Raw genomic sequence first — 26,648 nt, 5'->3', positions numbered from 1 at the left:
TTTTTTGCTTTCTTTACCATCCAGTCAAATAAAAATGTTGTTCTCTTCAACATACATCATGATGGCAAATTGAAAGATAATAACATGATAATGGAATATCAATATACAATAGTATATTGTATAAGAATGAAGTATAAGAATGACTATTGTGACTTTATTTTAAACTGGGGTGAGGAAATGTGTCATCTTCATTAAACATTGCAGTACTTGGTTTCAGAGCATACTCAAGTATGTATTTTCATTTGTGCCAATATACTACTTAGCCATTTCCTACCCATTATGAGGGTAGGAGAAAGGACGTGAGGATACATCACATTTATTTATTCATTTATATATATATATATATATATATATATATATATATATATATATATATATATATATATATATATATATATATATATATATATAAAGAAGGCACATTGAATTTATGAGAGTACATAGTATTTGTTTTCACATTCTTGTAAAGCCACTAACACAGCATTTCGGGCAGGTCCTTAATCTAACAGATAATTTTAAGTAGGTAATTTCTAGTAAAATTTAAAAAAATGTTAACAGGTACATTGTAAGAAAATCTGAAGAAAATTAATAGGTACATTATAGTAAAGTTTGAGGATTATCAACAGATACATTGTAGCATAATTTGAGGATTATTTCACGGTATAATGCAGTGAAATATGCATTCAGTGTAACAACCATGATATATGATGATAGGAATGATTACAATGGTGAAGTTGTATGGCTTAGCCACATATATTGGGGGATTGGGTAGCACTAGATACAGTGTGAGTTTAAAGCACTAGGTAGGAAACTATGAAGATGAAATTTTGTACTTTTTGGTTTTATTTTTGAATAAGGTTAAAGGTGGACAGCTTTTCAATTCATTGGGAAGCGAGTTCCATAGACTAGGTTTCTTTATTTGCATAATGTTTACACAGAATAAGTTTGACTCTGGGGAATATCAAAGAAATAATTATTTCTGGTATGGTGATTATGGGTTCTATTACATCTGTCAAGGAAGAGTTTCAGAACTGGGTTTGCAACAAGACCATTTAAGTGTATGCAGTTTATTCACAATGAACTCCAACCTTTTTATCTCAAATTAAGACCCAGGATCCAGCAAAATTATATATTTTTTTATTTTAATTTTTTATTTTTTTGCCACGGATGATGTTGCTTTCCAGTACTGTGTGTGTAAATGACCAGTACTGTCTCAACCCATTCCTCTCATCTAGTGTCATTTATCTTAAAGATTTAACTAATCCATTAAAATGTGACCGATAAAAATTAAAGCTAATATTTTATATGCATCAGCCTCAGTAGATTAACTGGGTTCTTGCATTTCTGGTTAGGCAAAAGCGACTGCTGCATAGTCTTCTGATGTTGTGCAATGATTATTGATAATTTTAATGTGATTTAATGCTGCTTTCCATAATGCTGCAATATGCAAGCTGTTAATTGTTCTCATGCACAACATATTTCCCTTTTCATAGCATTTCGAGCCATGTAATTAAGTTTAATATTCACATTCATTAATGTGTTTTAACTTCAGATTCCTGATGAAGAGTGAACGAGCTAAACGCAAAACCAAGGAAAACAAACATTCTGATTTAGAAAGTGAGTCTCCTAATGACAGTATGGATGAAGAGGAAGGAGAAGAATTGGATGAACCGGCACTTAAGAAAAAAAAGAAAGAACAAAACCAAGAAGTAGATAATATTAGTGTTGCTAGTGACGATCACAGTGATGATAAGGTGAAGGTAATGAACCTATCCGACTTCGAATCGGATGAAGAAGTTGATGATTTTGGAGAAATCAGTGAAGACAATGAGTAAACATTTTTACAGTTACAAATTACTTGTTAAATTTATAAGGTGGTGACATTTTCCTGAAGACTTTCAGTAGCTTCCAAACATACTATAACATAGATCCAGTTAAGCTTTAAGAAACATGCCAGACCATTGGGCAGACCGAGACATCCAGGGCTAGCTATGTCAATTTGGTCATCGTCTGTGTCTGCTCTGGGACATGATTTAATCCATGGCCTTCCTGCCCTCCCTCATTGCTTGTCCATGCCTGGCTGTTCGGTTTCTAGGTGGCCGTAGATGAGGGTTCATCAAGCCTTATTTTGACAAGCCCTGTATACATCAACCTAAAACATCATTAGAACTCTACACAGCTGTACCTCCGAAAGTAGCTACAGTAGAGGATGGGGAAAGTTGTGTGCCTCCCTTTTTCTACAAACTAAAACTTATTTCATATTACATACAGATGTACACAAATTTTGCAACTTCCCTAATATTTACTGCCCATTGAAACTTTGACCTTACTTTCCATTCAGTGCTTTGAGAGCTTCACAACACAGTAACCATTCTCAAGGTAATTTTTACCATTACATTAATATTTTAATTTGTGAAATGTCTACAGTAATAATTTTTGAAGCATACTAGGTGACAATTTGTTTTCAATATGAGCAGTATATTTTCATCTGTGCCAATACACTACTTAAAGCCACTTCCTACCCATTATGAGAGTAGAAGGAAGGACACAGGGATACATCACATTTAAGTGTATGCAGTTTATTTACAAACAACCTCAATCAACCTTTTATCTCCAATTAAGATCCAGGATTCAGCAAAATTATAATGTTATAAGACAAAATAACACCTATTAAACATTTTGTACAAATAAATGAAGTTTAGTCAAGTTTGTTTACTAATTTCCCTATTAATTAATTCTATGGTAAAAATTCACATTTATTGTACTAGATTAAGAAATTGGTGTAAAGTTTTTTATCACTATTCCTTGGTTTTCAAACTTGGGTCATCTTTGGCAAGTGCATATGGAAATACAATTGTACACTTGGGTAGAGCCTCTTCCAATTCTTGAAGTATGGCATCTTTGTTGGTAATCTCCGGAAGGTCATACAGGAGGAGGTGTTCTAAGTTTCTGTCGGGAAGATTTTTTTTTTAAATATACAGCATATGCATGTTCATCTTAAGTATATGAGGTCAAACTTTTATCCCAACAAATCACCACAGAAAACCTTTTGCTCCAAATTTTGAGTGAAGAGAAGGATTAGAAATTCATTATAAAACGTACAGAAAGCACAGGACAGCTAAGAGATTTTGAAATTACCCTGAAGTCTTTGAAAACTAATATGCTCAGAGTAACGCGAATCACCGTTGGGCTGACGATTACTCTGCTTGCAAACTATGACCTTTTACAAGCACTTGTGACAATGGCAAGACTGAAGATATGCATGGTTGGTTTACAGCCTGTTTTCACTATATATGTTGTAAATGTTTAGCATAGTTACATTAAGATGGAAAACAAGGCATCACATCTGGTTCTTTACACATTAACTGTGCCCTACACATCTATGGTGTGTGCAGTCAGGAACTTAGTTAGCAAGGCACTGGAATAATTGTATATAAAATGTGGTCATTGTTCAACAGTGGAGTTATCAGCATCATTATTAACACTGCCAAAAAAATGGGAAGATCATCCTTAAGAAAATCTGTGCTTGAATACAGTACAGTATAAAGAACCTCAGTCCAAGTAAATAATTATCAAAAGTAGGCACAGAGCCAGGGAGACTATATTTTAACACATATAGCACCATCAGTCAGCAGCCAGTTGAGCCTGAGGGCTCTGGGAGTAGAACAACTCTCTAAAACCTCTCCACGTATCAATGTCACTAAATATTCAAGTCTAAATATCACCAAGGATGTAAAAACAAAAGCACACAAGATGTGTGATATCAAAGGTATCTGATTCACTGAGGATTCTATCAAGGGACAAGTGACCAGAAGGGACAGTTAAAAAGTAACATTATGCTTTGACAACGTTGCTGGAACAAAAGATTAATGTCCTGAAAATCTGAACATTCAACAAGGAGATACATGACCATAAGAGGGACAATGCAGTTACGACAATATGGAGCAGTGTGGTGTCCCATTAAGTGCATGCGAGCAAAACATGTATGGCCAATACATAGCCTCAATAATGCATTTACCACCGCCAATTATGGTGGTAGAAAAAGGCCAAGGGGACAGACTACCCTTAAGAGCATGCAGTTTGTTACTAGTAACACATGACCAAGGACTCTATCAATAGTCATGGATCAAGGAATGAATAGGTAGAAATTGGAATAAGGACCACCATTTTTATGAACTAGGACAAGTGTGGATGGCCTCCTCAACAGCAGTGTCCACACGCTCATTTAAAGGAATACCAATATGGTTGGGAACCCAGGAAAATTTAACCAACTTAAATCTGCTTAAGATTAGAAACCAAATGTTGGATTTCAACTACCACAGGATGCACAGGATTAAACAACTTCAGAGCCATGAGAGCACCGAGAATCAATCACAACAACAAAGGAACATTGACGAAGAGCACACAAAATCGCAGTTCACCCATGAAGATGCTACCTTCTTGAGGTAGACTGCATGTATAGGTTTAGACTGGAAAGACTACAGAGCATTCAACACTGTCGGCAGACCCATCTGTGAAGAGGGCAACAGAATTTGAATTTAATGAAAAAGTTTAAGGAAAAGGTGCTTCATAATATTAGGAGGGGCTAGAAGCCTTTCTACCAGGTTCTACCAAAAAACTTTTCAAGAGGGACCCTTCATGCAACGATGTTAATACCATCTGTTGAGCGCACCCGACCCCATTTTCTGTTCCTGGTGGAAGACAGTAATCTAATTGACACCCGTGTAGTTTCCTTCTCGCTGTTCATCTTTTATTCCTCAAAAGTGATGTAGGTGGTACCTTGGTTGACAGGAATCTCTTCACCTAGGGCAGTCCTGAACTCAAGACATGTTCCAGTGGGAACAAGTGGCCAAGTCAGTGTAGACTGTTATTTGTCTGTGATACTTAGTGAAGTATTGATGATTGGATCCACGTATCCCGGGATGGCCAATTTGAGTTACAAGATGGAATTAAGGTCCGACTGTTAAGGCTTGTTATAAATGTAGCCTGTGTGGAAGCCTGCCAGTGTGTTGCTGTGTAGGATTAGCCCATGATTTACTGAGAAAGGTGAACTAGCCAGCATGAGGACCATAGATAGAAGATTGCAGAAATTTTATAGTGTCCTGTGTGAATGTGACACCAGCTGTGTTACGTAATGTACATATGTGTATATGGTTAAGAAATACACTTGGTGATGGTTCTGTTTAATGTTAGTACCCGTTTACCCCTTTTCCTTTAGATAGATTGTTACTGCTAGTTCTTAATAACTTACTCAATCCCACCCAGTCATAGGTAAGAAGAGGCACTAAAGCTTCATATACAGTTTGATATGAAAAGAACCTGGCTACTGGCTAAGTGAGGCTGTAACACACTATGAGGGCAAGGATGGAATGACACAAGGAGAGCCATTGCAAGCACGAGAAGGAGGCTTGTAAGTGACACCTGTATAAAAAAAAAAAAAAAAAAAGTCATGAAAGGTAACAAAACCTACATACCAGAGAGGCAACAGTCAAAGCCCGGCAAAAGTGAGAACAAAAATGCTGCAGACACCTTGTGAGGTAAAGGCAGTAACAATTCTGTAGCGACAAAACACCAATATTAACATACAAGCTCTGGGTAGGGGATGAACGAAAGGCAGGGCAGCCATACAATCCAGTATACACAGTGCATATAGAGAAATATGCATCTATTAGCAGCCCAGGAAGTATTTGAAAAGACTCGATGTAAGAGCCTTAGAGCATTTGTCTTTGGAGGTAAGAGATATGGGGTTACCAAGACAAACCCCAAAAGTTTAGCAGAATCTTTATAGAAATAGGGCCTACTATAGTGACAATGTGGATGAAGAACAATTTGTGCTCTGACTTTTACTCAAAGGCAAGTCTTAAATGTAGAGAACTTGAAGCCTTGATAGATGGCCCTGGATGACACAGCGTCAATACCTCCACAGCAGAGTGACATCATCAACATAAAGGGCCAAGAAAATGCCAGAGGGATGGGAGGCAGTAAGACCATTAAGGGCAATACAAAAAAAAAAGTGTAATGTTCAGAACACTACCCTGGGGAACACCCTTTAATTGGTGAAAGGAGGCATAAAGTCTCACTTTAAAGGAACGATGAGCTAGAAAGAAAGAGTGCGGAGATTGCCACAAAGGCCAAAAACAAAGCTGGGACATAATTTTATACCTCCAGGTGGTCTTGTAAGCCATTTCCAAGTCAAAGCGAACGGCAACAACAGATTTTAGCGGTAAATGCAGAACAAATGTAGGCCTCTCGGTTCACAAGAATGTCAGTCATGCTGCATCACTTGCAAAAGGCAAATTGAGAGGGAGAGAGGAAGTGTGTTCAAAGAACTACACAAGGCTGACATTGGGCATGCTTTCGAAATGCTTGCAGACACTTCATCAGGGCAATGGTACAAAAATCCTTGGGAAGGTCCCTAGAGTACCAGGTTTCTGAATAGGAAGAACAACCACCTCAAGTCTGTCATCAGGGGCTGATTACGATCTCCCAAATATGAGTATTCAGTAAATACTGAAAGGCACACTGAAGGTGATGACAAAGCATTTCATAGTGAATGTCATCCGAGCATGCCACCATAAAAGTGTGGGAGCACAGAGTAGACGATTCTCGATAGAAGAGATCATTATAAAGGACCTGGAAGCGAGTGCAAAAGTCTAATGGACAAGATTCAAGTAAGGGCTTATGAGTAAGGAAAGCAGGAGGAAGATTTTCAGCCATTAGTACCAGAGCTAATGGCTGAAAAGTGCAAACCCAATTCGTTCATGACCAACACCGGATCCGCTATAACAGAACCATGGAGACGAAGAATGGCAATGTCAAACAAATTTTCCAGCAATCTTACGGATCTTCCAGATTCCAGGGTGTCATCTGTAATGGTGGAGACAGGATCACCAACTCTCCCATTCAGCTGTGTTGATAGATACAGTATATACAGCGGGTTCGGTGGCTGCAGGCCACTGTACCCGCCTTTCGAAACAGAATAGAATCAGGAGTCTTTGAATGTGCCTTTGCCATTAGGTCGACTGATGGACCAATGGGCAGTCAGGCAGAGGCAGACAATGACTGCTAGTCAGTAGCAGGACCAACGAGCACCCTACAAACTTGCATGTAGCAAGTGTGAACTTTATGAATCGAGATAAAATGAGCCCACACAGTGGACCCACAGGAAAATTTTCAGGGCCTGAAGATAACTAGCCAAACAGAAACCCCAGGCACTGGGGCCACTTACCAGAAGAACAGTCACCAAATGAAGCCAAAACAACCAGACTATGAATAGCGACTGTTGCACGCCATATAAACGAGCATGTAGACCCCAGTGCACCCCCAGCACAACCAAGAGAATGCCCCCAGCCAAGGGCCCAAACAAAAGAAATTAAGATTTGTGATCAGCCCAAGGCAAGGCTCTCCACTCCAGTAACCAGGCCTCTCAACACATGGTTGGAACAAGTTAAGTGAAAAGACGATGGATGCCAAAATCGTCAGTACTGTAGTTTCAAACATCATATGGCAAGTACTGGGAAGACGGAACACCATAAGTGTTCCCAGGGGAAGAACACCCTGAGTGCAGGCAGCCCAAAATGCAAGAGACCATACAATAAGCTAGATCAAAAACATGCATGTGAAGCTAGTACTGTACTAAAACATGGAAGCAGTAAACAAAACATATGGATCCTGCAGGACCACTACACACAGATCCAAATGCTGTATCATTAGCAATAGAACCAAGATGGGATGCTGGCCGAGAGCTAGGACCAGACCACCTAGTGGCAGTAATCTGTATTGATTAACAAGTTTTGAGCTAGTTTGAGTGAATCTGTTGTGTGTGAATTATTTGCAGAGTTGTTTGGAGGTTTCAAGGTTTCCTGTTCTGTGATATCTGTAAATTTTCATTTTCCAAAAGTCTGTAAAGCTTCATTAACTTTCTGGGCACTTTTTCTGGTAGGGTGGCAGCCTTGCTCCCTGCACTTCTAAGGGGGGCCAGTTTCTGGCTCTCGTATCTTATAGGCCAAACAGAACTTCTGCAACTGATGTGATCTTTTAATATGGAACAATCTGTGCAAGATTGCTTCAGGGAGACACAGGGCTCCCTCCAGAAAACAAAAATCCCAATGGATACATTTACAACCATGTACCCACCAGAAAAATGAGTGCACTAGAGATTGTAAAAAATTATCAAACTATACAGTACATGAATAGAGTAGAATTAAGTTGCAAAGTGCATACTTACTTTAACTTTCCCAAGTGTCTTAGTCCATCTGCAGTAACATTACCACATGAAGATATTTGAAGTTCTTTCAGAGAGTTACACAGCAGTGGCAACTGGCTTAGTCCTGCATCATCAAGGTAAGATGCCTTATGAAACACAATGCGACGGATATGCTTGCAACCTTCTGCAAAGTTCAAATGCAATTATAAAGTGGATGGAGTCAATAAATATCATACCAGATGTGGGTATGTACCATTTAATATGGATAGAACCAACAACCCATAGCAAATACCTCACCAAAAACAGTGTCACCAATCTAGAATTGCTCAAATGGTAACAAAAACCAGAGTTGAATGTAATGAAACACCGTTTTCTAGGTGAGCCCGGAGGCGCCCAGGAGCTTACCAGGCTGAAATGTATGTAATAGACCGTCGCATCAGTCGATTGAAGTTCTTGCCTACTGGGAACCACGAGCCAGAATCTGGCCCCCCTCAGAGAGGCATGAGGAGCAATGGCTTATGGAAACCCAGTTGTATTTAGGAGCACTCCATGTCTGCCATCGATTGGGGTCTGGCACCCGGGAAGGTAGGCATAACGAAACAAACCCCACGTGGTAAAAATCACTACCAAAACCCGAACAGAGAGGCAAAACTCCCAAACTAAAACAAACACCTAACCTAACCTAACCTAACGTCACTAATGCCATCGCACCGATTGTCCACGCAGCCACCCCTCCCCCCACCCCCAGCACTGGCCACTACAGCACTCAGTTCTGTGGCTGAGCATCAGAACACAGGTCCCAGGGCAGAATCCTCTTCCAAGCCCACCACCCCTGAAGAAAAGCTTCCAAGAAGGGAGTCGGCTGGGTCAACCGGAAGTTTCAGCAGTAAAATCGGGCTAAACCACCTCCACGCCCGAATCGAAAGGGAGCAGCCAATGAAGCCACCCGATGCCTCATCTCATCCTGACTCAAAAACCCTCAGACATTTAGGACCCGGAAGCTGGGGGGGGGGGGGGGGGAGGAGCAGGGCAAACCATGCCCACTGGGAAGGAAGGGGAGGCGTGGACGGAACCTAGGTTGAAGCGACCAATGCTTCCAAATCCCGATCCCTAAAACCCAAGCAAGGCAGCTCTGAGGCCTCCAATCGAGCAACCAACCTAACACATTGCAAGAAGGAGACTTGAACATGCAATGCAGCCACCGCCTGATTCCCGAAATCAACAGACAGGGAATGAATAAATTGAAACACAAGGGGGGGGGACCAAGTCCTGCAAGACTCCGGGTCGAGTGTCACCGGGTGTCACCGACCCAACAGGCAGCATGAGGGAGATAGTATGGATGGTCATCACCTTGATGTAGGGTGACGAGCAACCTTCAACTTCACACAAGGAGGGAGTGGACTCTGAAGTATCATCCATGGTACCACCGAGCCCACAGGAAGCTTCCAGGGGCCTTAGGGTAAATTAGCCCTATGGGAAGCCCAGGCACTGGGGGCAGCTAAGCCGGTAGAATCCCTGTCTAGTAGCAGGTAAATTGACTACTAGGAGGAGGTTTGAGCCCTCGGGGGAAACAGGAGGAGGAGGACCACCAACACCACCTAGGCTACCCTAATAAGAGACTAGGCAGACCCTCCACTGTCCACCAAAGGCAAAAACACAAGAAAGGGAATCCAAAAGCCCCCAAAGAAACACGACAATCAAACTGGCAGCCAGAGAGACGCATCGGCTTCCACGGTGTAGTAAGGCAGGCTGCACCAGTGCGCCCACACCCAGCCAATAACAATCCTCCATCCTAGGCAAGATAGAAAGCCCAAGACCCTCAACGTGTTCCAAGGGCAAAGACTTCCTCAAGCGATAAAGTCCTCTAGTGGGGAGTGATTCCCGAACACCCCAGGGAAGATAACCCTGAAACGCAAGGGGAGTACTTACGGAACACCTAAGGAAGTTCACCCTAGGTGCATGCAGCTCCGTGTACAAGAAGACACTTGGCCAACACCTAAACACACTGCTGGTATAACCACACAGAGCAAAATCTAGGACAGGAAGCGAGGCCTGAGATGACTGAAATGACTGCCAGCACATCTGTTCAAGAACTGGAGTAGTGGGCTGCCAGCTCTTCTTCCCCAACACCTATTGGGGAGGGGTTAACGTTAACGAACGGAAGTGCTAGTCACATGAAGGGTTGCTTATTTGGTTTCTTTCTAGGGGAGTTATTTTGATAATTTTGGATGTAGATTGCACAGGTTAACTAGACTGAGGTCTGCTTTGATTCTCCTACCTTTCTGGGTCCTTTCCCTGGTCGATGGCAATTATGACAAACTTTAAATGTAAAGTGCTTATAGGTTATTGCTCCCTGCCCCTCTCTGAGGGAACCAGGTTCTGGCTCGTGGTTCCCAATAGGCATAAGAACTCCTGTGACTGATGACCCCAAACTAACATAGTACATACCAGTTCGGATAGCTTCAGGAGCTGAAGGGGATCCCCACAGAAATATAGACCGAGATAATCTCATTTAGTATAAGAAAATGTGAAGGCAAAGAAAATATAAATGAACACCAAGTGGCACTGCAGAGTGAGCACAAAATAAAAACACTATCAGAGATAAGAGAATCTACATCCCTATACTTCCCTTACAGTGCTCCCATTGGCAATTATGGCAAGAAAGCTTTGCAACTGTGAACAAGCAGCAAGATTTTCTGCAGTTGCTCATTAATACTGTACAGTACTTATAAGCCAAAAAGTTTTGTGAAACCTTATGTTAATTAAGAGTAACTTACTGAAATGAGGAAAGCCAATGTGCATTACTGCCGAATCAGTGGCATCTATTTCTTCAATTTTGAGGAGGCTGCCACCTGTTGGTGGCAAGGTATTGTAGTCTTTGGTCCATTTACCACTGCTGTGCCACTTGACAACTGCTCCACACCGTAGTAACCATTCTGCACAAGCTCTGTCTGGGCCAACTTCTTTAACTCTGCTTTCATCTACTCTGTTAGATATTAATTCAAACAATGATTTATGGTAAATCTATTAAACTACAGTATTTTGGAGCCTAACACAAACAAAATAATAAAAACCAACTGAAAATCTACTCTCCCTCCAATCTAGAAGAAAAAATGTGAATTTATTAATTTAAATTTTAAAATTCTTTGAAACTCTCATATTTTAAGTTCACTTGCTTGCTTAATGAACATGGCACACATCATATCTCATCATGCAAAAAAGTAAGCCCTAAGCTATGCAGTGGCCGTTTTACAAGTTGACGAATTAAATTTACTTTACACATGACAAATGAAACATTCCTTAAAAAGTGCTCGACTCTTTCTTCCTCTGCTTAAACCACTCAAAATACTTAAACATACATTAGATAAAATTACCACCAAACCTATGCCTAACTTACGAACGTGTACATCGTTCCACAAATTTTGGTGACTTTGTTTACGATTATTAAACATTTAATGAGCTCCGAAGCACCAGGAGGCTATTTATAACAATAACAACAGTTCATTGCGAAGTTTTCATGCTTGTAAACTGTTTAATAAATGTAACCAAAGCCATCAAACAGTTCACAAGCATGAAAACTTTCCAATCAACTGTTGTTATTGTTATTAACAGCCTCCTGGTGCTTCAGAGCTCATTAATGTTTAATTGTAAACAAAGCCGCCAAAGATTGAGGAAAGATGTACATGTTCGAAAGTACTTACATAACTGCTTCGTAAATCTGGTCCCAGGTTTTTACGAATAACCTGCCTACACTCTGGCCTATGGGAAATGGTGTTCCCCACTATATTCCCCTTCTAGAGAACACAGAGAATCAGTTATTCTAAAATTTGTTTATTATATTTCTTATATAAAATAATTATGTACTGGTGTAATATTGGAATGCACCAGTTGTTTAACAGTTGCCTCACTCTTGGGCATATATTTACTGCTAGGTAAATGGAGGCATCAGGTGGAAGGAGAAATATCCAAGCATCTGTCCTACCACAGTAACCTAACCTAAGAACTTTTTGTTCTAAACGAACTGTGCCAATCACTGTTACAGGTGAATTAACCATCAACAAACCACAAACTAATCAAAAGAATTTTAGGTAATTAACCCTTCAACTGTGCATCACATCCAGGGACGTACTAAAGTAACAGTGTAGGACTGAAAACAGTAGATGTTTTTCACACACAGGGTTATAAACCCAGGGAACTGCCTACCCGCCAGTCATAAATGCCAAACTGCTGAACTTAAAAATTCAGTTTGAAAAAAATCAGGACAAATGGGGGGGAAGGGAACTTTGACAAACTGTCGGCTTCCTGTCCTCGTCGAGACCAGTAGAGTATTAGTGGCCCTCAGGTAAACTCAGGTACCACATAAGATTTAAAAGTCCAGTCGGGTAAAATAAGGCACCCATATGCTGCCCCAGGGCAATGATAAACAGTTCCCATCTTGAAAAAATAAAAATAAAATGCGAGCACCTCACCTTGGCAGGAAAGCCTCAGTTTGTATCAAGCAGCCATGAGTGATGCACGCCAGTCGAGCTCACAATGCTGCCACATGGTGTGGGCCACAGTATCCTTAACTAATTAAGAAACTGTCTAGAAACTGCAGAAAGCAGATGAGAAAAGTGACAAAGAAGTGATAGTGATAAAAACTATCCACAGGACACAGATAAAAGTGACATGGACAGCGATGTTGATGTACAAGTGAGCGTTCCTAAGGTGAGGCCTACTCCCCATCTCTTCCGCCAAGTCCCAGGTCATGTTGAGCTGTGGTACCTGCTGTTCCAATACCCCTTGAACATGTGGAAGACGATTCATTTTCCAAATTTAGTAACCAGGATTCTGATTCCAGTGGTAGCAGTGTTTTTGGTTAGTCATGTGCACAGTGAAGTCAGGTGGAGCTTTGCTGCATTAGCAGCTCTCCCTGCAAAATGCTGGCATGTGATGCTGCATGGGGAATTGAAGAACCATTCCCTTGTGTTCAACTGTTCATGCCTGCCAAATGTGAAGTAGAAGAGCTTCATCTCGTATCTATTGTTGGAGGTAGGAAATATGCTGATGTGGTGGTCATGCTGCCACCAGCACAGAAGGTGTACTCTTGTGGGAGGATAGTACCAATGTTCTTCCACAAATTCCTGCATTTCACGATACAGATGTAGGTGTTACAAACCTTTTCCCATAAAAAGGTAAAGATACATGAAATGGACTATTTTATGATATGCTTTGACAAGCAACTCAAAAACATTGCTCAAGTAACAAACCAATGGATGGCCAAGCTTAACGAAAACAAGCGTATAACACAGTTTAACACATATGCAGCATTGGAAGAACACTACTATGTTTGAAATGTATGCATGATGATGAAACATTTATAAAATGTGTCATCCAGGACTATTGGAACAAAGACTCTGTTGTCCTGACACCTATTTGTGGGAAATACATATCTCATGACAGGTACTGTCTACTACTCAGGCAGTATTCATTTTGAGAATATTGTAGTTAGAGAGTTCAGTAATATTACTGATTATGTAAGTAAATGTAAGTAAATTTGTAGCATACTGTTAAATGATTAACTTGCTTGATTATCACCAATTGATTGGATCATATTAAGTTCTGTCCACACTTATTTATAATTTTACATTTTCATAGTTTTATGGTCAGCATTATGTGTGTGTATGTATTAAATGCAGCATTTATATTTTAAGCTATGAAATATGGGATAGAGAAATGTAGTTAGCTTTGCTTTGATGTCCAAAGAGCTTGGAAAGGATGTGGGAGGAAGAAGGATGGGGCGATGAAATTCTTGGAAGAGGATTTGGAAATGTAGTCGTTTTTTATTTAGATACGCTGAACAAAATTTCCATGTAGCTGGCTAAAATGTAAGCCAGTAAAGAAATGTGGTAAATGATAGACAAAAACTCCAACTGCTTTAAGGGGCTACTGACAAAAACACTATTTTTGCTGGCAGCCAAATCTGGTTCCGGGATTGGGTGAGAGATGAAGGGAAGATGAATTTTGTATCTTGCCGCTTAAGAAATTACCGTATTTGCCGGCATATAAGACGCGCTTTTTTATTTTTACATGTCTCAAAAAATTGCCCTGTGTCTAATAATAAAATATTTAAACCAAGCCGAGTTATCACAGTCTTGTCACAAACTCATGAAAAATTGCTTACGATATACGTCGGCAGTTATGAAGGTAGCTCATAGCTCACAACTTACCCAGCATACATAACCCACACCCGATATATGTCATACATTATTTCACGACTGTTACCTTTAAGAAACATTATCTAAATGAAAAATGCTCCTAGAAATTTGAAAGGAATGTTACATTTTCATCTGCCTGTCAGCCATTTGCAATGAGTGAATGACACCACCACCTGAGCACTGTGATGGTGTGCCACAGCTAAGCGCACCACCCTGGTGACCCGATGCAGCACCACAAAACATCACACCCAGAAATACAAGTTTCACATCCTGTATAGCAATTCTTTTACCCAAAATATGAACAATTACACAGCTGATCTTAGAGGAGAGTTGCTAACTTGAGTTGGGGTACAAAATCCACTTTAAAATATCTCGATAAATGTGTGATTAAACAAAAAAAAAATCACAAAATATCCTAGTAAATAGGGGTGCATCCTATGTGAGGGTGTGTCTTTTACACTGGCAAATACAATACCCTGTACTGTATAAATATCTCCAAGAGTTAACTTTAAATGTATCTTTGTAAACCTCAAAGATTATTAAAAATACTTCTTACAAAGCTATGAATTCTTTCAAACAAAATCATAAAATGTTACTCCACTGTATTCTACTATGAAGTTCAGTAATCTTTGAACAGTAAAAGTTACCTATACAGGAATTTATTTATTTATTTATTTATATATATATACAAGAAGGTACATTGGGATTGTGAGGATACGTAGCATAGTACTTAAATTCTTGTAAAGTCACTAGTACACGCAGCATTTCGGCCAGGTCCTTAATATAAGAAAATTTTAAGTAGGTAAATACTAGCAAAATTTATAAAAATTATAACAGTTACATAGCAAGAAAAAAGTTACATAGCACACAAAAAAAAAATAAAGAAAGCAGAATGATTTCAATTCTAGTACTAACAAAGTCTAGTATTGTATATTACAACTAATCAGTTACATTTCAAAAGTTTGTATGACTTACTTGTTAAAGATGGCATTAAGCCATGCCCAGAGGCTCCTTTGTGAAGTATGAGACCATACTTGAGGAACTGTGAGTGAGAGGCACTCACCATACAAAGTAGCGGGGTGCCTTCCACCTGTGGTTACCAATCCAAAGTTACACTTTGGACTTTGGAGAGACTGAAATGTTAAATTATTACTTTTAACCAATTTGAAATGCATTTTAAATTAGATATTAAAATGGTAAAATACGGGTGTTTAAATAAGATACTGCCATTTCCTTTCACCATTTCATACCATACTACAGTATTTTTAGACAACCGTTCATCTTCCATTTATATATTTTACCTTTTAGCAAAACATACAGTAATGTATATGAGAGTAAAACAAGCTGAAAGTTTTGATTTTTATTTTCATCTTGAAAATTCAAAAACGTTAGGCTTATTAATATAAATTTTAATTATAATTAAAATTTATAACAATTTAAGTGTTGAATTAATAAAATTACTTTAACTTCAACATTGGGTAAAATTAACCTTGCGTAATAACTTTGGTAAGTATAATAAGGGTAAATTAATAATGGGTAATTTAACATCACTTAACTTACAGAGGGTAAATTTAACACTGTTTCGACGAGCAGCATAGAGAAGTAGGCAGGGCACACGAATGGGAATGGGCTTAGGTCACAATATCTTAAGTACACCACACACACACACCCGCCTCCCTGCTCGGCAAAACACGCACGAGATGCACACGAGGCCATAGTGTTTGAATCATCTTTTCTAAAAATTGAGCATCTTGACACCGTTATTTCTTACCTTATCATAGAAATTTGTTCTTCCAGTGGGCAAAAAGGCAGCGAGTGGTTGAAGAGATTTGAGATACCTGTAATTCATTACAGATGTGGGCCACCTCTGCATTATAACTCCTGAAAATAAAGAAGATAAGTTTTTGTATAATTTTAAAATAGAGTACAGTACTAAAAAAATTTCCAAATCACATTAATTTATAATGAAATAAATTTCCCGATACAGTACAATAAATTTCCCCAGTTCCCAATACAGTATCAAGCATATTTCAAAATACTGTACTACACAACCCCCTTGAAATGACACATACAGCCAAAATAATTTCATTGTAAATGTTAGTCAATCAATGCTGCTGTCATATTTGAATGAGTCGAGTTCTAACAATGAGCTATAGTGAAGACTCTAGAAAACGTGGTGCAATTAAAAAAAAAAAAATAGACATTTCAGCTGAAGTGGTCTGTTATTGTTGATTTAGGGGCCATAACAGCACAGGTAAGGGGGGGGGGGGGAACTTGAGGCCTTGCAGCTACACAGTCTACTATCAGCAGGAAAATGATTTTGCCTCATGGCAGGTAAACAATTTGGCCGATGCTTGGCAATCCAAGGATACCCATGGGAAGGCAAGAACCAGTATATCAACCCTGGTCAGATGACCAACCGGAAAACTATCAACTCAATACCCACCAACCAGATGATACTAGTGTCAAATCAACAGAACATATCCACAAGGGCAGTGATGAAGGTTCGAACTTACGCCCGGGATGATCACGTATAGTGTCAGATCTTTCAGTAGTATCCAAAAGGTGCTCTGGATTTAAAATTATAATTTAACCTCATCTTTAACTACGATTTAATAAAAAAAATCTCAACTAAAATAAATAAAAACTATGATTTAAGCATGGAGACATCTTCAGGAGGATATAACTTCTCTGGAGAAAGTGCAACACCGGGCAACAAAAATCCTTCCAGAGCTAAGTCAACTCACGAATCAGGAACGTTTGAGAGCCACAAGGCTAACAACACTGCAAACCAGGCATGACAGGGCGGACCATTTTTAAACTTTTAAAATACTCAACAATTTGGAGAATGTTGATCTGGAAAATTTCTTCAAATTGTCAGATGTAGCACAAACAAGGAGCAACGGTTTCAAGCTTGACAAGCCACAATGTAGAACTGAGAACAGGAGATGCTTTTTCATCCACAGGGTTATTAACCCATGGAATTGCATATCCACCAAAGCCATTAATGCCAAAACTCTAAAATTTTAAGGTACAACTGGAAAAGATCATCAAGTTAAATGGGAGGGACTTACAACAAGCCACCGGCTTCTTGACCTCGTCGAGGCCACATGTGTTAGTGACTCAGGTAAACTCATCCACCTAGGTAAACTTGTTCACCTAGCAGTAAATAGGTACCTGGGAATTAGACAGCTACTACAGGCTGCTTCCTGGGGTGGAAAAATTCTGAACTGTAATGTCAATCATGACCTTAAAAGCTTCTTAGAAGGTTTTAACAGAACCCATGGGCACCACACCAGAAACAAATACTTATTTGATATCCCAAGAGTACGACTTAAACTAGAAATGCTCTACAAATCAAAAGACGCATAATGTGGAATGACCTTCCCAATCATGTTAAAGACAGTACCTCTTTCAACCAGTTTAAGATAAAAACTAGAAACTACCTAATAAACTCCATGTAACCTACCTTACCCCGAAATGTCACCCCATGTCTTATTATTGTAATCAATGCTGCAAGGTAGGTAGGTAGGTTTGTTGACCAACTTGTATAATTGCTATTCTCTGCCTTGTTCCCCCCACCTCTTTTTTTTTTTCCAACGCAATTTATACTTTAAGCTCAATTACTATTAAGTTTTAGTCCAAGTGTTTTTCCCTCCCTCTTCACCTTACCCGAAATACTATGCATACTAGTGGCTTTAGATATTGTATGTACTATCTCTATCTTTAAATCCATCATTATGTAACTCAATGGATGTACCTTTACCTGAATAAAGAATCTGAATCTGTGTGTGTGTGTGTGTGTGTGTGTGTGTGTGTGTGTGTTTACTAGTTGTGTTTTTGCGGGGGTTGAGCTTTGCTCTTTCGGCCCGCCTCTCAACTGTCAATCAACTGTTTACTAACTACTTTTTTTTTTTTTTTTTTTTTTTTTTTCCACACCACACACACACACACACCCCAGGAAGCAGCCCGTGACAGCTGACTAACTCCCAGGTACCTATTTACTGCTAGGTAACAGGGGCACTTAGGGTGAAAGAAACTTTGCCCATTTGTTTCTGCCTCGTGCGGGAATCGAACCCGCGCCACAGAATTACGAGTCCTGCGCGCTATCCACCAGGCTACGAGGCCCCTTACCCTTACGAGGCTACGAGGTGTGTGTGTGTGTGTGTGTGTGTGTGTGTGGAGAAAAAAAAATCAGTCTATTGATTGACAGTTGAGAAGTGGGCCCAGAGAGCCACAGCTCAACCCCCACAAACACAAAAAGGCAAGTACAAGGTTATAAACCCATGGAACTTCTTACCCCACGAAGCCGTAAATGCCAAATCTGTTAAATTTTTAGGTACAGCTGGAAAAAATCAAGGCAAATTTAACCTTCGATGAGCCACCAGCTTCCTGTCCTCGTCGAGGCCACTAAGGTTAGTGGTCCTCAGGTAAATCAGGTAAACTCTTGTGTAAAAATGTAGCAACAATACGAGTGACCGTCGGGGCAGCAAGAGCCCGACACCCAACGTCCCAAAAGAACCTTAAAAAGAGTCCAAAAAAGACCTGTCAGTCCCTGGTACCTCTCAGCCAAGCCGGTGCCGGACCGCCTATCCCAGCCCTACTCAAGACCTAACCAAGAAAACTCACAAAACCTATCAACTTTCCTGTGGTGTCAGACGCCGTAGCAATCCCAGATGATGATGAAGGATGCCTCACACGGCTGTATTGAGCTCCAACTGGCAAAATTCGCGATGAGTTTCCCAATGATCTCAAGACTGGGGAGGAATCATGCGTGTACCCAGTATCAGAGCTCGGAGTGTCTCTGGTGTTGTGAATTAAGGGGGCGACGACGAGGTTTGTGAAAGATGACGAAGTGTTGTTGTTGGGTCGCTTCTCACCCTCCTCTTGTAAGATTTACGTTTTCTATGAGAACTCTCCGCCGATGCAGCGGTGGATGTAACCTATCCACCGCTGCCCACTGGATGGGGGGCGGTGTGCAGGACAAACATATCAATTGTGACACTAGCTCTCCACATATGTCAGTTGCTTAATTTAGAACCTGTACTTGAGGTCGATCGCGAACCCATTGTTGATGTGACGACTTATATTGAATTTTGTAACTAGCTCATCAAGATTGTAACTTGCTTAGCTAAATGAATTGTGGGGTTCAAACTAAACTAAACTAACGATGAAAGCTGTTTAGCTTGGAGACTGTACTTGTGGTCGGTCTCGAACCCATTATTGATAAGAACATAAGAATAAAGGTAACTGCAGAATGAGCTGCATACGGGGCAGTTCCTATTTATAACCACCCAATCCCACTCATATACATGTCCAACCCACGCTTGATACAATTAAGGGACCCCACGTGCACCACATTATGCGGTGGATTGATGTAACAATATAGATTAAATCTTATAACTAGCTCATCAACACTGTAACTTACTTAGCTAAATGAATTTTGGAGTTGTTATTGTTGTTGTTGATTTAGGGGCGACGACGATCGAGGGATCGGATGCGCCCGGGCTGCCCGATACTGGGAAATAGCGAAGAGGGATGGCATCCCTACAGCCCCAGTGAAGCGGAAGGAATCCTAAATTAAGCGGAAGGTATGTCGAAGGATGTCATAACAGACGTCCTCATCTCTCGCGCCCGCTCCGTCGAGGAGAACGGGAACCGTGAGGAGAAGATTATAACCAACTTACAGACAGCACTCTCTCACGGGAGACATCTCCCGTCACGCAGGGTGCAGTCGCACCTCCACAGATCTCCAGTATCATCTATTGATACTGGTAATGGCTCAAAAGGGCCACCACTTACGGGCTATTCATGCCCGTGCCACATTTGAGTAGCTTAATCTTTATCAATCAATCAATCAGTTGGTATACTCTCCAAAATTGTTGGTATTTTTGGTAAAACAGTTGGTATACTCTCTAAAATAAGATATTATGTTCCTAACTCTGTTCTCCTCTCACTATATTATGCACTTATCTATCCCTATCTTAATTATGGTATCTGTGCATAGGGGTCTACCACTGCAAACCACCTTAAGCCCATCATCACCCAGCAAAAATTTGCTATCAGAATAATATCAAACTCTGCTTTCAGACAACACTCAGCTCCCTTGTTTAAATCCCTTAACTTGCTAAATATTAACTCCATTCCATCTATCATCATATAACTATCATGAAAGAGGAGCCACACATCTATGGATCATCCAATAAAATCAGCAGACTTCTAGATGTTACTACTGCTCGGCTTAGACTCGGTTACAAGTATCTCTGGGAATTCTCATTATCTGCTGATGTAGACCTGACCAAATGTAAACTGTGTCAACAAAATTATTCACACACCCTCCGTCACTATGTGATGGAGTGCGAAAAGATACGTGAATTTAGAGACAATTCTATAATCAATGTTCCAGCGATGTGTAAATATTTCATTCAAATTCAAATGTTTATTGAGGTAAAGTACATACATACAAGAGGTTATACAAAAATTGATAGATTTATAGATAGAGCTAGTACATACAATGCCTAAAGCCTATATTACGCAAAACGTTTCGGGCAGGAAAAACATTAATGACTAAAACTTAATACTAATTCAAATTAAAGTATAAAATATGTTAAGAACAAATAAAAATAAAAAAGGGGGGAACATGGCAGAAAAAGCAGCACAAATACAATTAGGTCGACAAACAGCGTTGTTTAAAAAATAACAGACATGGGTTGACAATATAGGGGTAAGGTAGGTTACAGGGAATTTATTAGGTAGTGCTTAGTTTTTATCTTAAACTGGATGAGAGGTACAGTCTTTAACATGATTGGGAAGGTCATTCCACATTCTGGGTCCCTTGATTTGTAGAGCATTTCTAGTTTGATTAAGTCGTACTCTTGGAATATCAAAACGGTATTTTCTGATCAGGGAGGAAAAAGACACCAACAGCGTGGGGGCCTATTTATTTATTAGCAGAACAAGTAAATATTTTCTGCAGACCCTGTTAGTGAAGCGGCTATAACTTGTATATTTTACAACTGCGTAACATGGACATGTATAACTGTGAGTACTATAACTGCAACTTAATAACATTAATACATATGCTTATAGCCGGGAACTAACTAAATCAAGATCTGCAGAAAACCGAATACTTATTATCTATGAGTAAAAGTAAGGCAAATGTCTAACATATTTTTCCTTGAGAATTAGTGCATTTAGAGTAGCATATATTGTCCTAACACGTGGCAGATAATAATGGCCCATTCCAATACATAATGTAAATTGGTAAATTAACCAGTAAATGCAGAATACACATAAAGGGCAAGGTTAACATTACTACTACAAGTCAGAGTAAGTAGCTAACACCTGTACCCCCCTATTAGACTATTTTACAGTAGAAAGGACTTTATTTTACAATAATTCTAGATTCCATCAATAATAACAATAAGGGTAATTTAGTAAGTACTAAAGTATTGAACGAGTAGAGCTGCATAGTTTAGTGACTAAACTGCGAAAAGTTTTAATTTTACAGACTAATAAAGACGCATTAAGTCCCTTATACTAATCCAGCGGATATTGTGTATTTAACAGCAGTGGTGGCGAAGCCTTGCAGGTGTGGGAGTGGTCTGGTCCCGTGGTCTGGTCACGTGGTCTAGTCACGTGGTCTGGTCCCGTGGTCTGGTCACGTGGTCTGGTCACGTGGTCAAGAACCGTGGCGGGCGACCTGATAGGAACCATTCAGAAGGCGGGTCTGAACATCATGGTAGTCTCCCGGAGAGAGTAATGGTAGCCCTTCCACGGCTGCCAGTTGATACCGTCCGCGTAGCTGTCGTGTTTACCAACATACTGGTAGCCGTTCAGATTGGAGATGTGACATTTGTCATACCACCAGGCGCCACGGTACCTGCAGTGAGGATAACAAAACACCATTAATTTTACGTCTTTGCCATTATTATTATGCTCATCGAAACATTTTCGTGGGCGGCCACGTTTCAGGGCTTCATGAAGTAACATATTCTCGTAGTTGTCTTAGGGGTTGTTCCCGTGTTACTTAGGGGCTGTCAAAGTAAGGCTTTGTCACACGATATATTCATGTCAAAGTAAGGCTCTGTCACATGATATATTCATGTCAAAGTAAGGTTCTGTCACATGATATATTCATGTCAAAGTAAGGCTCTGTGTTACGGCCCTACTGGGGCGTAACCGGGTTCTTCTCTGATGTTATTAGAATTTGGGAATCCGGCCCCAAGTTAGTAGTGGCTTTCAAGGGGTGTGTTCCGTAACGCAAGTAAATTAAAGGGGAAGGGATACAAATACACTAATAAATATATATATATATATATTCCACCAACAATAAATAAATATCTCACAGTCACTCGCTGGGTCTATAACTACACTTATGTACAATAACTTGTCTTCCTCCGAAGACTCAGGATGTTTCACGGTGCTCACGATGAGTAGCCCTGGTTCTCTTCTTTGTGGCCCACGATGAATCCTTCGATTCTCTAGGCGAATCTACCCTGGCCACAGGCCAGCCAAATCACAGTCCCACTGGGTGCACCGTCGTGGAGGCCTTCGTTGGGCTTATATCAAGATCCCTGCAAGGTCAAACTACTGACCACCCTTTCTAGGATACAACCCCACAACAGTTGTCTAACTCTCGGGTACCTATTTACTGCTTATTGAACAAGTTTATTAGGTGAAAGGAAATATTCTCAACCATTTTTTTTTCCGCCTGGGATTCCCGGTTGTTAGTCGAGAACGAACATATAATGTTTGCTTTATCATCCACAGCAACTACTGGTACTATAATTTTTGGATGACAGGTAGTATACATGGAAGGCTCAGTATATTATTGTGTAACTGCGTCTCTCGTGCAAGGATTATGAAATGTATTTGAAGAGTGTAAATGAAATGAGCGGACGAGTTGAGTATGAATGTTTTGCAAATAGTCAAGTGAACCTGAGGATACGTACGAGCTAGCACAGTTTGTACCATCACTATCATGGTCAGCGTCGTGGGTGGAGAAGGGGTACCCGTCGTGCCTGGCGCCTCCCAGCCCGTCTCCTGCGTCGCCCGTGTATCTGGTTATGGTAACACGTTAATCATTTCTCGTTACATAGCACGCCGTCTCAGCACTAGCATAATACACTGACAAAAACTGACGCGTCTTTGTCGAAATAATCCTCATTACCTTTTACATTTAGGGCTTAATGCTTTTCTATCATACACCATTATAGTAGAATGCATAACATTAAACTAGACTCGAAAACAAGTGACTTTTATTTTAAAAGATTTCTTATGAAAATAACTATATTTTATCAGAGTTCAATGAAAATTTCTGGTAATGATCTTACCTTCCGACGCTGATGCGATAATGTGTGTGGAGAGACCCTATGTTGAAGCGTCCGTACTTTGCCCATCGTTGTTCTCCCTCGTAATTCTTAAGGTCAATCCTCAGTTCCTGAAGGGTGACAGAAGTGAGTTCGTGGAGAAGGTCGAGACCCAGCCAGAACTCGCCCTCTAGATGACCAAATCCAAGCTGATACTCGACCCATGTACGGTAGAAGTCTTCCCGTTCAGTAATGTTGCGTCGTCTCTGAAATACGGTCCAGCCGCCGCCGTCGACAGTTTGGTCACAGTAAACGGTGACGGAGGCATCCGGGTGCTTGAGGAACGGGTACACCTGCCGGATGCCGGCCCCGGTGTCGCCAGCGGCCAGAAGGTCTCGGCAGTGTCGCGGACGTTTCCTGTTAGTGGTGTTGTCTTCTATTGCTGTCCTCACAGCTGACATCGTCTCCTGCAAGAGGCACTTAATGAGATAACGAGGAAAGATTAATCTCATATTGCCAAAAGTACTATTACAATTAAAATAAGAAAAAGACTAATAATACAGCGAATTAATTGCTGGACCGGTGAAAATAACGGTAAACTTGCTAAGAAGTCAAGGGGGGACTTCGCCAGCGATAAAGACTTCCAATGCAATGTCTCAGGGGGTCCCATCCATGAATAAGATAAATGGAAGCTGGGTGGATCTTCGATGTTTAATTGAAAAAGTAGGGCATTCAACCTAATTCGCTACGTTTACAGCCTAACTTTGGCGGTAGTGAACACGGATCCATTAAGATATAGTTGTCAGTAATCCATTTATGGCAAGCCGGTCTGCCTCGATATGCATGTAAAGCTATGACCAAAATGCATGTTCTGTGCACTAAAGTATTCTTAAATTGGAGAGTAGGGCTTTCAGGGATATGGAGTATTTTGTCGGTGAGGTTTGTCTTTGTCACTCCTCATCCGCTTTGTATCATCCGCAAACATATTTAAATGATCCATTTTCTGTCCCATGTCAGCACCGCTCCTGTGCCAGGTAAGTCCACTACGGGCTCATCATAGCCCGTGCTACTTGCCCCGCTCCCGTGCCAAGTAAGCTACGGGCTCATCATAGCCCGTGCTACTTGGAACTTGTTCCGAGTAGCTGAATCTATAACACCAACAACTGTCCCATGACCAGTTACAGCCCCGCTTCTGTGCCAGATAAGTCCACTACGAGCTCACCACAGCCCGTGCTACTTGCTACTTTTGTTCCGAGAAGTTGAATCTAAATCTAAAACAAAAACTGTCCCGTTCGGAATTCCCGATTGTGAGTCTAGAGCAAACTCAAATGTACTCACCTTTATTAATGATATGAATTGGGCTTCTTCCTGGCCGGTGCAGGTGGCGAGGGCGGTGGCTACACAGGAGGGGCTGAAGCCTGCAGCCTGCAGCAGGGACGGCACCACCGGACACCCAGCATGCTGGCTGTTGGGTACAGATTGTGCTATCACCAGCACCGCCTTCGTCAGCACCCACGCCAACATCCACCTAAACATCGTTCTCGGAGGTGTAAAATGTCCAATGCAAGGTATCATATATTACAAATTGTAATATATGATGGAGTTTGGAAGACGTTTTACTACCGTTTACACACTATGATAATTGCCAGTTATAACATTGACGACGCGATGGTATTGTGACGACTGTTTAAAAGAGAGCAGCTTGTAGTGTGCAGAAAGGTTGGCGCTGACTTGCGTCGGAGTGGTGGTAGTGAGCCTAGCTCAGCACTGAAGTCTGAAGCCTCACTGTTGAAGATCAACACTGACTATTCTCATGGTGTGTACGTGACTCAACCAGCATTTAATCTGGCAGTTTGGGTTTTCCTGAGCGCAAGGTGGGATGCTGTGGCAATACAACGCTACCTCCAAAGTCTGTAAGACAGATTCTCCTCCCAAAACGTACAGACGTATATAAATTACGTGTTCTCGGCTTGAACATCTTTAGGTTAAGACCTATGTACAGGTTCGATGTTTTCTGGTGTAATTGTTTTTGTTATTTAGAGTAGATTTATATCTAAGATTTGTATATATGTTAACGCACCCACTGTGTATGCTCAAGTGGAAACAAGCGTGGAGATGGCTGTGTGAAAGAGGGCGTGAGAGAGTTGTGGTGGAGGGGTGAGTGGCGCGGACGGTGACTCTCTGAGCCGCCACCAGGTGAAGGTGGAGTCTCATGGAGAGTTTGTTGCGTGGGGTCATGAGATGGGGAGGGGATGTAGGATTTTGAGTCTGTTGCTGCAATAGCAAAGACTAGCACAAATTAAGACAATGATTATGTAATTATCAAAAGAAGGCACCAAGTCGGGGAGGCTATGTAGCACCATCAAATGTGCGGGATATTCAAAAGATGCTAAATATCCCCAAGGATGCCAATATGAGAACAAAAGGGCATAAAGCAAGCGATATCAAAAGTATCCGATTCACCAAGAATTCTATCGAGGGACAGGTGACCGCGAGGGACGGTCGGGAAGCAAGACAGGATTAAGTCGATTCAAAAAGATATATATAACATTGGGCTGAGAAAATCAAGAGATCTATAATGAACAGCAATAATTAAAACATTATGTCCGGATAAGCACGAACTCGTCCTTCACATATGGAACGGAAGTACTCAGTGTACACGAAATTAAGATTAGGGTATTAATATTTACTGGCAATGTTTGTGAAAAATTATAAGGGATGTCTAATATACCGAGCGCCAACACATTATACCACTATGCTCTTGAAAGTAAATTAATAAATAAATATATAAAAAGGATATTTGTAATGTATCGCATCAAATTATATGAATGTGTAAAAATTGCACGCTAGAGAATTTTTAAGAGATTCAAAGGTTTTGCACTAAGGATGTAATGAAAAACTTAGTTTAAGCAGGCGATGAGTCACAATAACGTG

The 26,648-nt window shown here is 40.6% G+C and overlaps 3 protein-coding genes across 7 annotated transcripts in view; 1 reads left to right on the top strand and 2 right to left on the bottom strand.

Annotated features, from left to right (window-relative positions):
- Positions 1–2,706, top strand: part of Noc2 (Nucleolar complex protein 2) — a 30,586-nt gene extending 27,880 nt beyond the window's left edge. For both annotated transcript variants that reach the window (XM_045763932.2, XM_045763925.2), the window contains one exon: positions 1,553–2,706. In XM_045763932.2, coding sequence (XP_045619888.2) covers positions 1,553–1,835 — 283 coding nt within the window. In that variant the 3' untranslated portion in view covers positions 1,836–2,706. The remainder of the gene's footprint in view (positions 1–1,552) is intronic.
- On the bottom strand, positions 2,564–19,336 carry LOC123771434 (ATP synthase subunit s, mitochondrial). 4 transcript variants are annotated; one of them, XM_069324382.1, is made up of 6 exons: positions 19,184–19,336; positions 16,175–16,284; positions 15,379–15,536; positions 10,984–11,192; positions 8,228–8,390; positions 2,564–2,949 (listed from the first exon to the last, which is right to left on the bottom strand). In XM_069324382.1, the coding sequence occupies exons 2-6, from the start codon at positions 16,274–16,276 to the stop codon at positions 2,799–2,801; spliced, it is 783 nt and encodes a 260-aa protein (XP_069180483.1). In that variant the 5' UTR covers positions 16,277–16,284; positions 19,184–19,336; the 3' UTR covers positions 2,564–2,798. The 4 variants fall into 4 exon arrangements, with proteins under 4 accessions (XP_069180483.1, XP_069180484.1, XP_069180481.1 ...); XM_069324383.1 differs by having other exon boundaries at positions 19,284–19,303; XM_069324380.1 differs by having other exon boundaries at positions 19,033–19,277.
- Positions 19,337–20,827: 1,491 nt separating this feature from the next.
- LOC123771405 (techylectin-5A) lies at positions 20,828–25,870 on the bottom strand. Its single transcript, XM_045763916.2, has 4 exons — positions 25,053–25,870; positions 23,739–24,181; positions 23,358–23,465; positions 20,828–22,285 (listed from the first exon to the last, which is right to left on the bottom strand). Exons 1-4 carry the CDS (start codon positions 25,287–25,289, stop codon positions 22,120–22,122), a joined length of 954 nt encoding a protein of 317 aa, XP_045619872.2. The 5' UTR covers positions 25,290–25,870; the 3' UTR covers positions 20,828–22,119.
- Between the last annotated feature and the right edge of the window lie 778 nt (positions 25,871–26,648).

This window comes from Procambarus clarkii, chromosome 14, assembly GCF_040958095.1.
Source record: "Procambarus clarkii isolate CNS0578487 chromosome 14, FALCON_Pclarkii_2.0, whole genome shotgun sequence".
Lineage (NCBI taxonomy): Eukaryota > Metazoa > Arthropoda > Malacostraca > Decapoda > Cambaridae > Procambarus > Procambarus clarkii.
The sequence above is the reverse complement of the archived record's forward strand: the minus strand, read 5'-3'. Positions and strand labels throughout refer to the sequence as shown.

What these genes read in the sequence shown, in the direction of transcription:
- LOC123771405 (XM_045763916.2), bottom strand. Translation starts at nt 25,289, where the DNA reads ATGATACCTTGCATTGGACATTTTACACCTCCGAGAACGATGTTTAGG. An exon ending in TATCGCATCAGCGTCGGAAG is followed by an intron (nt 23,466 to 23,738) that starts GTAAGATCATTA and finishes TACCATAACCAG; the next exon opens with ATACACGGGCGACGCAGGAG. An exon ending in GGTACAAACTGTGCTAGCTC is followed by an intron (nt 22,286 to 23,357) that starts GTACGTATCCTC and finishes TCCTCACTGCAG; the next exon opens with GTACCGTGGCGCCTGGTGGT.
- LOC123771434 (XM_069324382.1), bottom strand. Translation starts at nt 16,276, where the DNA reads ATGCAGAGGTGGCCCACATCTGTAATGAATTACAGGTATCTCAAATCT. An exon ending in GAACAAATTTCTATGATAAG is followed by an intron (nt 15,537 to 16,174) that starts GTAAGAAATAAC and finishes TTAACATTTCAG; the next exon opens with TCTCTCCAAAGTCCAAAGTG. An exon ending in AGACACTTGGGAAAGTTAAA is followed by an intron (nt 2,950 to 8,227) that starts GTAAGTATGCAC and finishes TCTTCCCGACAG; the next exon opens with AAACTTAGAACACCTCCTCC.